The sequence below is a fragment of the Notolabrus celidotus genome, chromosome 8 (assembly GCF_009762535.1).
Source record: "Notolabrus celidotus isolate fNotCel1 chromosome 8, fNotCel1.pri, whole genome shotgun sequence".
Classification (NCBI taxonomy): Eukaryota; Metazoa; Chordata; class Actinopteri; order Labriformes; family Labridae; genus Notolabrus; species Notolabrus celidotus.
Genome location: NC_048279.1, coordinates 22,664,059 through 22,680,592, shown reverse-complemented (window position 1 = coordinate 22,680,592; position 16,534 = coordinate 22,664,059). Strand labels below are relative to the sequence as shown.

The following is a 16,534-nucleotide window of genomic DNA, read 5'->3' as shown; positions in this document are numbered from 1 at the left end:
AAGCTGTTGTTACAGATACTAGATTTTTTTTCAGAGGTATTTCAGTGATCCCATAGCTCACACACACTGTAATTTCAACTAAACAACACAAGGGATCACAAGATTGCTTATATTTATCTAAAAGGGGACAATGCACTTTAGTTGATATTATTGTACATGCAAATACCAAATTAAGACATACAGGCTAATTTGTCAACTGCATGCTCTGGTAGGTTAATGTTCAATACAAATCATTGACAGAATGAACAGGGAAGCACAGAAACCTGTTGAGTAAAGGTGTGTTGGTGTGTCACACGTCGCCAGTGAAGACTGAAACTCATTGGGCATGCATTCACAAGCATGAAATGTTACAACAGGAAGGTGTGGCTGAGTATGAACATGAGTTGCACTTTATACACACTTCCATAGGATTTTGGAAAATCTGTTGTAACTGTATGATTAAAAACTATGTATGAAATTGGTTCTTATGATTTTAATCTGCCAGCTTTAAAGTATCAGCTTGTTGTTCTAGTGGCGCTGAACTCTACTGTGATCCAAGACAAATTTAGATATGTTTGTGTGGGTGATAATATCCTTACCTAGCAGGGAAACAGAACATAGATGGTCGGTTATAAGTTGTTTAAAAGCCAATGATTCTTGCTTAGCTGGGACTGAACGCCAAGGAGGAAAAGTAAACTGTAAGTACAGTCCAGATGACCACATGCAGGCTTAAATAAGCTACATCTTACTAATGATTAACAGACATTCATAGTCGTGATAACACTGGATTCGTCAACACTGCGCACACACCCACTCCCACGAGCTGCCCACAATGTTCAACCCACTCACTACGTGTAGCCTTGTTTTATCTTTCCCACTTTCCCACATAAATACAACTGCGCTCTTTGATACCTCCATTGTACTTCTCACAAAGTAAGCTACATGAGATTCATTGAGTCACATTTCTGGTCGTTTCCATGAGGGCGGGGCAGATTTTGATTCCTCGACGCACCCTGCGTAGCACACCTGATTTCCGGAAGTGCTGTGGCGTCAGCGAGAGAGGCGTTTGACGGAATGATAAAAATCCCTGCTTGACCTGATTGGTGAACTCACTCGCATATAACAGTGTTGCCACAGTCAACAGAGTCATTAAACCTCTTCAAGTGACCGCGGCCAAACACTTTCTAAAAGACACTAGAGCCTCAGCAGGTCGATCTGCCTGCAACACTCCTTTTTGAGGTTTACGTTGTTTTTTTTTTTTACAAGGATTGTTTTTTAGACACCAAGAGATGTCTCTTCAGCCGAGTATTTTACCAGATGAAGCGGCCTTCGCTGACTTTAAAAAAGCAGTGTTTAGCAGTTGGAAACTGGGCGAACAAACATGATGAGAATGGGATGCAAGTGTGGGTTGAAGTTCCTGCAAGTAAAGGAAATAATCCGCACAAAGTCCACAAATCAAGGTGAGTCCCTTCATTATCAGTTATTTCAGGTTAGATGTGTCTCTGCAGTTTTCTCGACGTTGCACTGCAGGCTATTTGTAACACTTTGTACTGAATATCTGTGTGTGTGTATGTGTGTGTGTTCAGTGTAAAATGACAATCAAAGATGTATCTGCTGCTACCATGTACGACGTCCTGCATGACGGAAAGTACCGCAAAAAGTGGGACCCAACCATGGTGGAGAGTTTTGACATAGCCCGGCTGTCTGCCAACGCAGATGTGGGCTACTACTCCTGTAAGGACTCTATTTCTTATCTGGTCAATCTTATTCTTCCGTGTGTTTTTCTCTTTAAGTGACCCTCTAGAAAACCTGTTCAGCGTACTGACCCAGTTTCATTAACCCTCCTGTTATGTTCGTTTCTCTTGAACAGCAATAATGTTTCTGGGTCAATTTGACCCGGGACATATTTAATTATCCAAAAGTGTCAGAACCCCAAAAATCCCAATACACATTTTTAAAAATCAAATTTCTAACTCCATTACTAACCATTTAAATCAAGATTTGGTCCATTGGTGTTCTTTAATTCTCACAGATCATGGTTCAATAAGGATAACTCACCTCGTTTTTCATAAAAAATTAATGTTAAAACTTTTTTTAATGTACATTGGAAAGCCCTAAATATAAATGAAATAGTTTTAGAAGACATAGATTTTTGTTGTATTTCATTTAAAAATATATATATATATTTTTATGAAGTGATATTGATAAATGAACACGACTCCTCTTATGTCACATGCTGCCCAGATTTTTATGCTGCATTTAGCTGGTTTGAAAGGCATATATGCCTAAAATATACTTTAGAAAGGGTCAATTTGACCCGGAACATAACGGGAGGGTTAAGAAACATACACTGAAAAGGAGACTTTTATTTCTTTTCTTCTATTCTTTATTAAAGATAAGTGTTTTTAGACAGGTCTCATTCATTTATTGAGTGTATTTTTCTTTTTTTTTCAAAGAAACTCGTGTTCATTTACAAAGTCCAGTGCACAGTAATGGTGTGCATGTGACATGATGTGTTCTGTTAACTTCATGCATCTGAATTTTTATTTTGGATAAATGTTTACATCACTACCATTAGTCTCCAAATAGCAAGCTGCCTGTTCACACTGTCCTGCTCTAACAAGATGTCTGCCTTCTAAATCACCATACTGATTGTAGTACCATCTCTTTTTAACCTTCATTACTACTTTCCCTTCTGTTGACACTTTTTAAGCTGCCAAAGTCCTCAGGAATAAAGAGCGAATGGCCTGTTGCCCCACCAGTGTATTTACTGTCATAACAAGGGCACACTTGTTAAGTGGAAAGTTGCAAACCGTGAAATAGTTCATGAAGGAAGTCAATAAACACAATCTAACTGAATTTGTATCCTTTTTTCTACAGGGCGTTGTCCATCTCCTATAACAAACAGAGATGTCGTGAGTCTGCGTTCATGGCGGGTGATGGATGACGAGTACATTATCATTAACTTCTCAGTCAAACACCCAGTAAGCCACCTCCTCCTCCTCCACACATCCCAGGCACAGGACAAACACCTGCCTGTAAAATGTGCCACTCTTTCACCTGTTGTTGTGTTTTTAAATATTACTCATAATTCTCAAAATGTTTTGATCCGATTACAGAACTACCCTCCTCGCTCCAACTACGTAAGAGCCATCTCTATCCTCACTGGCTATTACATCAAGCCCCTTGGACCAAACAGCTGTACCTTATATACCTCTCACAAGCTGACCCCAAGGTAAGCCAAGAATACATTGTTATTTCAAACAGGGGATTCACACTATAACTTTCTTTTTTAAGTTTAACCTCATCTTTTTTTGCTCCAGGTGCCTTCCAAAGTGGGTGGTAAACAGAGCGTCTAAAGCCCTGGCTCCCAGGTGTGTAAGATCACAACTCTTGTCTTTTCAATAAAAGGTTCTTCACCTCCAGTCAACAACAGAGTTTAAAAATAGACAAGGGTCAAAACAAAGTACGACATGAGTCAAGTAAAGTGTGTCCATGAGTTGATAAAGACGCATGTATGTGTTCATGTATGGGAGGAAGGTTTCATGTGTCTTTATAGGACAATTGGAACCATGGAAACCACATTTTAAGGGCCTGTCCTACTAAGATTGCTGACAAAGGAGTACTTGAGCTGTAGCTTTTGCTCTCCCCTGGCAGAACTCGTTCACCAGGTTTCAAATCCTCTGCAGATTGAAACTATTCAGGCTTAAGTGTGGCTGAGAGAGAGAGAGAGAGATAGAGATAGAGATAGAGATAGAGAGAGAGAGAGTGCTTCAGGACCTTTGTCCTTTGACTGACCAGAAGCCTTGACCTTTTGACAAGTGTTTTTTAAAACTTAAAGCTTTAATATATAACTATAGTATTCAAAATGAGAGGGAACACTGTATCTAACAAAGTGCATTCTAGCCGATCAGCAGGTTAGCAAAGTTGGTTTTTAAGAGCTTGTGGGGCCCTATTAGGTCCCTCTGGTCTGATTAACATATGAGTGATTTTAGTAGGTTCACGACTAACTATCCATTGATTCTGTTGGGCTGATTATTTCTTCATCAAACAAATTGCTGTTTTGTCTAAGAAGTGTCCTTGTTAAGAGAATTCCACATCCCTACACGCCTACCTGAAGAGACAGTTGGCTGTGCAAACACCTCCTTTAAAAGCGTCTGAGAAGTGTCCAAAAGTAAAAAAAAACATTGTCTTAATTTTCATTGTTTTGTTTCAAGTGCTTGTGTTGGGCTGCCCCTAGTCTAAAACCTTAAGTTGCTGTTTCCACCAACACTGGTTTTGTTTTTTTTAAACCGATTTCAGGGCCCCTCTCTCGGGCCTGACTGTTAATAGGTTACAAAAGTTGTCCTGCAGCACTTCCGATCCCTTAATAGTGACCATTAAGCTCTGTTTTAAAATGCCCTGTATGCTTCCTCTTTGCTTTCATTCAATGAAATTTCAAAATGAAAATGTAAAAACAACTGTAGCATAAATAGCAGCTCCAGACCTGAAAACTTGTAAAAAAAATGAGCAGTTGTTTCTCCTCCATACAGACCTCCCCGTTTGTTGTTGTCAAAGTTGATATCAGAAGTCCCGCCACTTCTTGATTCTGATTGGTTAGTGATTAAAAAAGTAACAGTGGCAAATGTTAAACTATTTTCAACTTGGGGTGCTGAGAGCACAGCTACTGAAATCAGCTGATACTAATGGCATTTTCTTGCTGAGGCAGCTGAGTGCTGAAAAACTCTGAACTGCATTTGTTCTGAATAGAAAATAGGTGCTGCTTAACCAAAAAAAGGCATAAGTGGACACAGGCCCTAAGTTTTCACAAACAGAAAGTTATGAAACTCAGCAAGTTTCTACATTGTAGAGGCCAAACTGGTGATTTAAAAAGAAAAAAGTAGTGCATAATATTGTATTTGAAACAGAAAAGATTATCAGTGTAGTTGCAGATAAGATTTCCTTGTCACTTAAAGAGCTAATTGTTTCAGCTCCACACAAGAAATCTACTGACTTAAGCAAAAAAAACTAGGACACTTGAAGAGCGCAGATTTCTGCCAAGGCCAAAGGTCCTGTTTCTTTGATATGCCAATCTGTGAGTACAACTGTTATAAATGTCAAGTTAATACAAAAAACGATGACATTTAGGTCAAGATATGGTGGTTCCAACTGTTACAAGAACTGTTCGCAAAAAGACACGCTAAAAATGAAGGTGCTTTCTGATCTTCAGTGTCGGGCTCCTGCTCTCTGATATTTACATCTCCTCTCTACCCACTCTTTCCAGGTGATGAAGTGTGTGCTTAAGGCGGGTCGGGACTACCCAGAGTGGAAACGCCAAAACTCCCCCGACCAGAAGCCCTGGCTGTACGCCGAGCAGAACAGCCTGCCCATGATGGACCACAGCCTACTGTCCATACAGAGAGCAGAGTCGCTAGAGAATGTGGACGAGAGCTCAAAGTTGGACAATAATGACAGTGAGGACAGCTGCTAAATCCCAACACGGTGACAGGAGGAAGGCCGAGGGAGAGATGCGAGGATGGACTCTTACACTTATAAGACTTGAGACCTCTAACTCTCTATGATGTCGCCTTTAAACTCTTGACTACTTTCCTTTTTTCAGACCAGTGTGCCTTTATGGATGAGCAAGAGCATGAAGTGTTTACAGCTGTTGTAGCGCACAGAAATGAGCACAGATCAAGATGCCATTCACCTCAGTCCAAGTTGAAGTAAGCTTGACATTATCTCCAGTGTTTGCTGCCATGCTTTTTAAATGTAGCTTTTTTTTAAGTGTACATACTAAGAGGTGTTAGGGTTTTAATGTCATTGTTACATAGTTACAGCACTACCTACACAATAGGTCCTCTGTCCGGCCTTTGTCAGTTGCAGCTATTTAAAAATACACGTGAACAAATTTGAAATTGATCTAAGCGTAGATGTCCACTTGTTGCTTTTTGGCTTCGCAAGTGACTATGAATGGAAGGTGTTGTTTATTTAATTTTTCAAACTTTTATTACAGTTGAAAACTTATCGAGACATTTGATATTCTCGTGAAAAATGATTGGAGCCTAAATTTAAAACAGTCACATTTAATATATTTTCAACTCACACTAATTTGGCTTTTTACTTGTTAAGAATTCACTTCCTGTTTTGTAACTTAAACCTATTATAGTAAAAGGTTGTGGGTTTTGTTCAGGAGCTCTTCGCTTTGAACTCTGAGTATTTTTAGTGTTAAAGCAACATAACCCTTCCCTGTCACACTTACTATCTGACTTTGTCTCTAAATGTGAACATTTTATTGATTTTAGTTAGACATAATTATTCAGCAACTATGCTATCTTTTTGTTTCAGTGGTGTATTACAACTGAACGCCTGGAGGTTCATGAATTTATTTGGATATACTTATAATGTAACTTTATCCTTATTTAAGTTATTCAGACATTGGACTCGCAATTAGAAACTCATGGAGAGGATTAGTCGTCGATCTCTGAGGAATCTAGTTAGGTTGTTATCAACATGGAAAATGTACATGCAGTTTTCATTTTGTACTTTGAATATCACTCTGCCTGAAGGATTAGAATGACCATAAAGGATATCTTGTATTTTATTTATTTATTTGAAATCACTGTAACTGCAGATGAGAGAGACACAGGAAAGAAGCTCTGCAGACTTTTTGTGAGGATTTTCTTCTGAACATGTTTTATGTAAAGAGTGTCCATGGCCTTGCTTTTTTTCAGAAAATAAACCCCACAGGTTTACATGCTTGACATTTGTCATTGTCATCTTATGAGGGAATGCAGGTCAACCAGCTTCAATAGAAACTGAGCCACCAAGGAGAACATGTTTGGCTACTTGAACCAGAGCAAACCGGTTCAATTTTCAGCTTTGTTTCTGGCTCAGCAACAACAAAGACAAAGGTTATATAGGTTCAAAACATTTTAATTATTATTCAACTGTAAATGTCATGTACTAAAAAGAAAAAGAAAGGTTAACACACTTTAAGGTCATTAAGTTCATCAGATGGAAAAAACAACATTTCTTTGGTGAATTATGAGTGTACAAAATAAGACATGTAACATCAAAAAGACACTGTATACTAGCATAGTGCAGTAACATCCACATCTAGTCAATTCTTTTCTACAAATGTTAACATGTGTCCCGATTTAATGATAAGCAGTTCTTTAAAAAATGTTTAAAAACATCCGACCAAGTCTTCACTTTAAAAAAAAAAAAACAATCCAGCCAATAACAGGGTCTCCAGTGCACACACAACACTCCTTTACAGCTCGACTACTACAGTATAATAAGCTACAGGGCACAATGTGCTGTTATCATGCGATTAAAACTGCATGTTAGAATATCATTTAAAGAGATTGGCACCTCAAATATAGTTTACATGTTTAATAACTAAAATATCATCAGCCAAGGTGAAGTGTATGCCAAACTTGAACCAAATTCATACTTTGCCAGTCTGCAAGCAATCATTAAACTATCATTTACACTTTTTCATTTCTCTACACAGTTTTTCTTTGTTAAATACTTGGATACACAGTATATCACAGTGATTTATCTAGGTCAGTGATATTAAAATTCTACCAGAAGTCTTGCACCATTATTTCTCTTTTATCTTATCGTACAGTTAGTGTCAGTGTGCAGTAAAATCCAAGTCATATGAACTATTTGTACATGTATAAACACTCAACTGCGAAACAGTAAGTACGTCCAGCTAAAACCATTGCAGTCGAATAAAAGTGTCCTGTCATAAATCATGTCATGTGAAAGTTTAATGCTCTGCTTTAATCAGGTGTTGATTAGATTGATTGCCGTATTAGAGGCTGTAGTTTGTAGTGCTTTTATGATATTTCAGTGTCATTTAAAAGATAGTTAACCTTAAAATAAACAATTAACTTTTTTATAGTATACCATAAACTTGAATTTAAGTGTTTTAAGTAGGCCTCCCCTTTGTTTCAGTATCATCAATGTGTTCAGAACGAGCAAAATACTCTCCTGTATGTGGATACAACATCATTCTAAGACTACAGCAGGAATATTTAAAAAGGCTTTGATGGAAAAGTAAATAAAAGCCTAATTGAATTATGCAGGTGCTTTAAATGTTACGCTTGGCTGCAAAGTATGTATCATTACATAATTTATAATACAAAATGTCATCTAAGCTTCAGCTTACAAATTTCCTGAATTCCAAGAAGCTGTAAAAGGACCTCTTGTCAACACATCCTGATCACAATGTGTCAGTAATAAGGGAGTGATCAGATCTCTTGGTGAGGGAGGAATCTAATTATAACAGAGTAAAAGCTGTCCCTTCCATGAAGGACTTTGAATGAGTCTGTTAGTCATACATCAGTCATCTTAAAGCCGAGGCAGAATAGAGGCCAGAGTCTGTGGGAGGACTCGTCACGCAGTCCACAGCGCTCTACCTTTGCTCTCTGCTGCCACCTAGTGTACAGTCCTCTCCTTCTGCCGCTGGTAGTTCTGAGAAAACAACAAACAGAACAATGTTACAGCTACGACAGGGATGTCATACTATAATATCCTACCAGTATGATATTAATCAGAGTATTTTTGTTGCACATATTCTGTGAGATCAGCTGGATGCTTGCTATAGTACATGAGTACTGGAGCATGCATCACAGTGCTGGTAACTCCAAAATCTTTGTTTGAGTTACCCAAAACGAAAAATGTTCTTCATGTTAATAAACCCCACAAAATATATAATGTAGATGTACCACACTGAGGAATAACAAAAGGTACAAGTAAGCCACATTACAAATTCCAACAGGTTACACTCCGCTATCACTAAATGAGTAATGAACTGTTGTAACAGGATGTTTTAATAGAACCTGGGGGCAACACCTCCATCTTAATTGTTATCTATAATTTACTGCTGAAGGTTGTTTGTGTCAATTATGTTTGTAAACCAAGAAAGCAGAGTAATATCTTAAATTATTCTCAAGAACTACACAAATATCTAATTTACATTATCCAGATATTCCTTGTTCTTATTTAAAGATCATTAAATAACAATTCCTTCACGCAGACATGTGTTTTAAATACATGTCAAAATCATATCTGTAATTTTCATTCCTCTCTAAAAAGATGTTAATTCATCTGTGGTATGGTTCTTCTTCCTGTTGTGGTTTCCTGTGTATAGAGCTTTCTATAACTGTAACTGTGGTCATAACCTCCAAATTCAATTTCTAAATAATATTTCTAATCTGTGTAAATACTCTCCTGAAACATTCACAGTGGATGAACATGCAGTATGCTTTCACTTACTGTAGGGAAAAAAAGCGGACCCTCATCAGTATTTCTCCGCGCTGTTTTCAGAATTTCTACAGCCTAAAGAGAAAAAATAATGAAGTTATTGTATTGTAACATGAAAGGTGATCAGCAATAAAAAGCTAATCGAGGAAAATTAAACTTTGGGCTCTCTTAATTTAGATATTTGTCCTTCCACAACAAATTGAAGGCAGGGTAAATATTGATTAAAAACAGATTTTGATGATCTGTAAACAAATGTATTCAAACATTTGAAACCTAATTTAAAGCTGCTGTGAGGAACTTTTGTTTTGTATCGATTCTGGCGCCCCCTTGTGGACAAAGTGATGCCTCTTATCTCTTGTCCTAAACATGCAAAAGTAGTGTTTTCAACAAAAGCCTCATCCTGTTGTCTTTTAACAGTCAACTTTATCAGGCACTGTGATTATGTTCCATGAAAACGGTCAAATGAAGGCTGTTTCTGAAGCAAGATGTCCATCATCTGGTCTGACACCTACCCCCTCACGACGGTTTCAGGCATTAAAATGACAACAGAGAAGGTGTCAGTGTTGCTGCTGATGGTCTTGTTTGCTATTGAAGGTCATAAAGAGGCATCAGTATAATTTTCAGTCTGTTTCTCAGCCAGTTCAAAACTCCTCACAGGGCCTTTAAATTGAAAATTGTGCAAATACAACAAATCAGACGTTGAAACTGAACATTTTATTGTTTCATGAAAAATAAGGGCTCATTTTAAATTTGATGCCAACAAGATGTTATAAAACAGTTGGGACAGAGACAACAAAACACTGGAAAAATGTTGTGCAGTGCTTAAAACACAACTAAAAGGACATCTCCCAACTAATGACGTTAATTTGCAACTGGTTAGCAACATGACTGGATACAAATAACAACAATTTCAGAATAAAGTTCCTGAGCGTAAAATTGCAAAGAATTTGGGTATTTCGTCATCCACAGTACTATCGTTAAAAGATTACCAGTATCTGAAGATATCTCTGTACAAAAGGGACAAGGCTGAAAACCAATACTGGATGGCTATGATCTTCAGGGCCTTCAGGTTGCACTGCATTAAAAATAGACATGACTCTGTGAGGAAATCACTGCATGAGCTCAAAACCACTTCCAAAATCCATTGTCTTTGAACACAGTTGGTCACTGCATCCACAAATGCAGGCTAAAACTGTATCATGCAAGGTAACCATCAGCCTATTTAAGACTGGGACGAAGTGGAAAACTGTCCTAGGGTCTGACAATCCAAAAGTTGACATTCTTTTTTGAAATCATGAATGCTGCATTCGTCTCACTAAAGAGGACATGGAACATCCAGCTCATCGGCAAACAGTTCAAAAGCCAGCACCTGCGATGGGATGGGAATGCATCCGTGCTCATGGCATGGATAGCTTACACATCTGGGAAGGCATCTTTAATGCTGAACAATATACACACAGGTTTAAAGCAACATATGCTGCCATCAAGTGGCAACCTCCGGTCTAAAAATATGAGTCCAATGCGGAAGTGCTAAAAACTCCAGTTCATCGAGGATACGCTTGAGGCTGGTTCCGGAAGTACTGGAAACCACATACACACCAACTCAAAAGACGAGTGTAGTCTGGATAGCTCATTTCTCGATCGGCACACACTGTACAAGGGGAGAATTTTTTTTATAACGCGGCAATTTAGAAGATATTGAGATTACGAGTTTTCCAATGAGAGGCACAGCTGACTTGATTGGCAGGCAGGAACACTGCGAGGAGGCTCAAAGCCCACCTCTTTACGTCACAATCACTCGACAGCACTAATATGGCTGCCGCCGCCGATTGGCCTCAAAACAGCGCTTACAGAAATAGATGGGTGACGTCATGGGTACTACTTATTATACTACACATTTTATACAGTCTATGGCTGCCATCCAGACAGCAACTTTTTTTAGGAAGGACCTTTCATTTTTCCACAAAACAGTTCCCAAACTACATTCTGCATGTATTACAACAGCACAGCTCAGTAGTAGAAGAGTCATTGTAATAAACAGGTCTGCCTGCAGTCCTGTCTTGTCAGCCATTGAAAACATTTGGTGCATCAGGAAATGAAAAATATGATAAAGGAGACACCAAACTGTTGAGCAGAAAAAAATCATATAGCAGGCAAGAATCGAACAGGTCCCCTTTCAGAATGCCAGAAACTCTCTTTGGTTGTTGTTAATAGAGAGGGTGACGTGACACAAATCAATGATAAACATTCCCCTGTCCCAACTTTTTAGAAACATGAATTTGGCATCAATTCAAAATGAATAGATTTTTTCATGAAATGTTAAAATGTTTGTCTAATGTTGTCTTTGCATCATTTTCAATTAATATAAGGTTTAAATGATTTGCACACCATCAAACTCTGTTTATGTATCCATTTAAATATGGCCTTACTGTGATTCTCTGATAAAATGTTGTGTTCTCTAATGCTGAGACGTTTCTCCTGGCTGTGGTTGTATGACATACTAAATCCATAGCACGCACGTACATGCTCAATTCCACCACATTTGTATCTGTCTCTATCTAGTAGCCACAGCGTCAAACCAGATTACGTAAATTCAGCTTGTCACTGCTCTCTGACTTACTCTTGAGTGCTCTATGTCTTGGAAATCAACTTCATTCACAGAAAGAACCTGGTCTCCCTCTTGTAGTCCAGCTCTGTGGGCATCCGAGTCCGGGACCACCTGCAAACACATCACACACATCATACACACGCAGAAATAAAAATTATGGTGTGCATTTTTTTGGAAAGCATATGCAAAAAGTATCAATGTAAAAGCTGTATCAAACACCAGCGCTACACATACACTAACCACACACACACACCTTTGATATAAAGATTCCCAGCTGTGACGCTTTGCCCCCACGGATGTTAAAGCCCAGCTGTGCTCCTGGAGGTTTCTTCAGCACAATGGTCCGAGGCAGAAACTGGGTGAGCTCATTGTTGTAGTCGGGATGATGCACCCGCTAAATGTACAAAATATATATTTATAAACAAATAAAAGGAAAGCTGAAAACATACTGCTTGAATGTTGACATGACATTCATCATGGCACTATGAGATTGATTTTTCTGACACATTCTGACCAAGTAAGAGCTCAGAATTAACTTTCAGAAATCCTAAAATATTTTCAGAGCAAGGTGAATCTGGGAAAATTGTAGAATGTTAAAAAAAAACAACTTCACTCAAGGTCTATGTATTTGCCTTTTCAAAGCTTTCCCTTGACCTTTCTTTGGACTATTTCACCCTGACGCATGATCAATGACTTTGACCTATTTGTGTATTCAGCAGGGACTGGGGTCTGACAGCCAATTTTGCTAGTTTCTAACATGGATAAAATCTTGTTCAGGAACAAGGACTCACTGGAAACAAACTACAACAGCACTCTGCTAACACAAAAGTGTCTCCAAACATTGGACAAATTAATTGATCAAGAGTCACTGGACAACTCTCGATATGACCACCTGATTCAACTTAAAGCTGCTGTTGGTAGTCACAGAGTAAACATCTTTTCAGAGAGAGGGACTTCTGATGTCAACACTATCCCTCCTAACCAGATTTCCTCTTAGCCCCCCAAGACAGATCGGCATGTGCAGTCATGATAGTGCCGGACTCATAACCATAGACTGTAAAAAATATGGACGTAGTATCCGTTACGTCACCCATCTGTTCCTGAGAGCTGTTTTGAAGCAAATCGACGGCAGCAGCCATATTGGTAATGCGGAACTCAACAAGGCAGAGTGTGACGTAGTGTGAGTCTCTTAGCCAATGGCTGTGTGTTCCCGACCGGGATTCACGTCAGTCATGTCCTTATTTGGGCAAAACTCATAATCTTAATATCTTCTTAACCGTCATGTTAGAAAAAAATTCACCCCCCGTACAGTGTATGCCATTAGAGAGATTAGCGTTGTAGGGCCAAGCCGTTTTTTGAACCAGGCTGTAAACATGTTTATTAATGCTGCAAAGATCGTCTTTTTCCCATTCATAGCTATGTGGTTTCCGATGTTTCTGCAGCCAGCCTCAAGCGGATTTTCGATGTATTGCAGTTATATCACTTCCCGCATTGGCTTTCATCGTTTGAGACCGGAGTTTGCCGCTTGCTCATACCCATCGGAGGACATAGTAGGGGCCGCCCCTTAACCAATCAGGACAGAGGATTGGAGATTAGCTATGATTGGTCTGTCATAACGGGAACAAGGGGGAATAATAGCATTGTTTGATACAAAGTCATTGGAAAACAGATTTCGCAATGGTCACAAATTACTCCACTTAGCGATGTGTACCGATAGGCATTATTTAAAGATGGTGAGTGTTCGGACCACAAGGAGAAGTTTTGTATTTCAATCTGTGGAACAGTCTCAATATGGATGTTCAAGAAGAGGTATAAAGAATGATTTTCATGAGGTACAAGGAGAAAGACAAGTGTTGATAATCACAAGGGGTTTACTTTGATTGTCTGTGTAAATATGATGATTGACTTGTGGGAGTGCACTAGTATAATGCCAGTTAATAGTGAATAAAGGGGTAGGATTAGATACGTTTTCATTTCTTCCTACTCCTTTTACACATGTAAAGTAAATTGTTTCACTGCTTGCTAATGGAACTGATTGATTTTGTTTCTTTTGTAAAACTATTTCTTTTTTTCTTGTATGTTTGTATTTCTTCTTTTCTACTTGTATGTTATTTTCTTATTTGACTTTTACATGTTCAGAATAAAGACATCAAATCGAATCAAAAATGATGACCTTTTCTCCAAAAAAGTAACGTTTTTTACACCATTCCTACCAACAGCAGCTTTCAGTGTTATAAGCTGTGATAAAAGCTCTGCTATCACCTTAACAAGAATAACTATCCTATAATGACAGAGCTCAAGGCAGATCTTAAAGCTTCAACAGTCATGTATCTATCAAGCACAAGCATGATTGCTCTAATATGTGGCTCACCTCCGGCGGGGGTATCCATGCAGGTGGATTCTCATAAGAGGGCAGGAAGACTACTGGGAGCTGGTAGTCCATCATAAGGAATTTTTCTGATCCATTGTTTCTGAAAAACACCACAACAAAGAAAAGTGGCATAGGTATGAAAAAGTATGTCCTATTGTTCTAAAACACAAAAACAAATAACATTATGGCAAATCGACACTACATTTACACAGTGTTATTATGTATCAAGTATCTGTGGTGTATTTAACTATAGATGTAGTGCTACTATACATAACATTATGTACAGTCATGGCCAAAAGTTTTGAGAATGACACAACTATTAATTTTCACAAAAGTCTGCTGTTTCAGTTTTTAGAATGGCAGTTTGCATATACTCCAGAATGTTATGAGGAGTGATCAGCTCAACTGCAATTAATTGCAAAGTCCCTCTTTGCCTTGAAAATGAACTTTATCACCAAAAACACATTTCCACTGCATTTCAGCCCTGCCACAAAAGGACCAGCTAACATAATTTCATGACACACAGGTGTCACACACATTAACACAGGTGTGGGGTGTTGATGAGGACAAGGCTGGCAATCAATCTGTCATGATTGAGTGACTGGACACTTAAAAGGAAGATGGTGCATGACACCATTGTTCCTCATCTGTTAGCCATGGTTACCTGCAAGGAAACACGTGCAGCCATCATTGCATTGCACAAAAAGGGCCTAACAGGGAAGTTTATAGCAGCGAGTAAGATTGCACCTCAGTCAACTGTCTATCCAATTATCAAGAACTTCAAGGAGAGAGGTTCAATTGTTGCCAAACAGGCTCCAGGGCGCCCCAGAAAGTCCAGCAAGCGCCTGGACCGTCTCCTGAAGGTGTTACAGCTGCGGGATCGGGCCACCACCAGTGCAGAGCTTGCTCAGGAATGGCAGCAGGCAGGTGTGAGTGCATCTGCACGCACAGTGAGGCGAAGACTTTTGGAGGAAGGCCTGGTGTCAAGGAGGGCAGCAAAGAAGCCACTTCTCTCCAGTAAAAACATCAGGACAGACTGATATTCTGCAGAAGGTACAGGGACTGGACTGATGAGGACTGGGGTCAAGTCATTTTCTCTGATGAATCCCCTTTCCGATTGTTTGGGGCATCTGGAGGAAGGCTTGTTCGGAGAAGACGAGGTGAGCGCTACCATCAGTCTGTCTCTTGCCAACAGTGAAGCATCCTGAGACCATTCATGTGTGGGGTTGCTTTTCGGTCAAGGGAGTGGGCTCTCTCACAATCTTGCCTAAAAACACAGCCATGAATAAGAATGGTACCAGAACGTCCTCCGAGAGCAACTTCTCCCAACCATCCAAGGGCAGTTTGGTGATGAGAATGCCTTTTCCAGCATGATGGAGCACCTTGCCATAAAGCAAAAGTCATAACAAATGGCTCGGGGAACAAAACATTAAGATTTGGGCCCTTGGCCAGGAAACTCCCCAGATCTTAATCCCATTGAGAACTTGTGGTCAATCCTCAAGAGGCGGGTGGACAATCAAAAACCTACAAATTCTGACGAACTCCATTGACAGCATGCCAGGGAGAATTGCAGAGGTCTTGAAAAAGAAGGGTCAACACTGCAAATATTGACTTATTGCATGAATTCTGTGTAATTCTCAATAAAAGCTTTTGATACTTATGAAATGCTTCTAATTGTATTTCATTATACCATAGAAACATCTGACAAAAACACCTAAAAACCCTGAAGCAGCAGACTTTGTGAAAATGTAATATTTGTGTCATTCTCAAAACTTTTGGCCATGACTGTACATAACAGGGACAAGAAGACCAGAACATTACATATTCTTTAGGTCCATACTGATCAGATCTTTTCAATAGTAGCTGAAAAAGCGATCACCATGCACCCTTCGATCATATAGATAACAGACAAAATGCCAACAACAGTATAACAGATGCTAGCTAAGGTTCATGCTAGCTCAAAAGCTAACTTCAAAACGAGACAGCTTGGCTGTCTTTCTCGAGATGTCCTTAGGCCAATTTCAACAAGACGGATTAAGGCAAAAGTGAGCTTTGGTAGTTTCGATAGTGAAAAGCTGTCGATTGAAACTCTACTTGACAACCAAAAAAGACAACATATGATCTCACCTGCCAGCTTGATGGCTAGAAGCAACCACTTCTTCTAGCTTCTAACAGGACTGGCACACAGAGCATTACCGCCACCTACTGGTGTGGAGTGTGGATAGGGAACTATTACAGTTTGTCTCAGTCGTTTTGGTTCATTTCTCAGATCAGAATTGAAATTCTCAAAACTAGTTGTTCATTCTTCACATCATTGC

At 39.2% G+C, this 16,534-nt stretch overlaps 2 protein-coding genes across 2 annotated transcripts; one reads left to right on the top strand and one right to left on the bottom strand.

Moving 5' to 3' along the window:
- Positions 1 to 965: 965 nt before the first annotated feature.
- Positions 966 to 6,720, top strand: stard14 (START domain containing 14). The gene is given in 8 exon segments (XM_034689866.1): positions 966 to 1,319; positions 1,321 to 1,443; positions 1,566 to 1,713; positions 2,860 to 2,963; positions 3,099 to 3,186; positions 3,189 to 3,215; positions 3,302 to 3,357; positions 5,243 to 6,720. Coding segments are annotated over 8 exon segments (804 nt in total). The 5' UTR covers positions 966 to 1,268; the 3' UTR covers positions 5,450 to 6,720.
- A 2,510-nt stretch (positions 6,721 to 9,230) lies between these two features.
- On the bottom strand, positions 9,231 to 14,338 carry pdzd11 (PDZ domain containing 11). Its single transcript, XM_034689865.1, is given in 5 exon segments — positions 9,231 to 9,284; positions 9,286 to 9,312; positions 11,858 to 11,956; positions 12,099 to 12,239; positions 14,217 to 14,338. Coding segments are annotated over 5 exon segments (381 nt in total). The 5' UTR covers positions 14,292 to 14,338; the 3' UTR covers positions 9,231 to 9,245.
- Between the last annotated feature and the right edge of the window lie 2,196 nt (positions 14,339 to 16,534).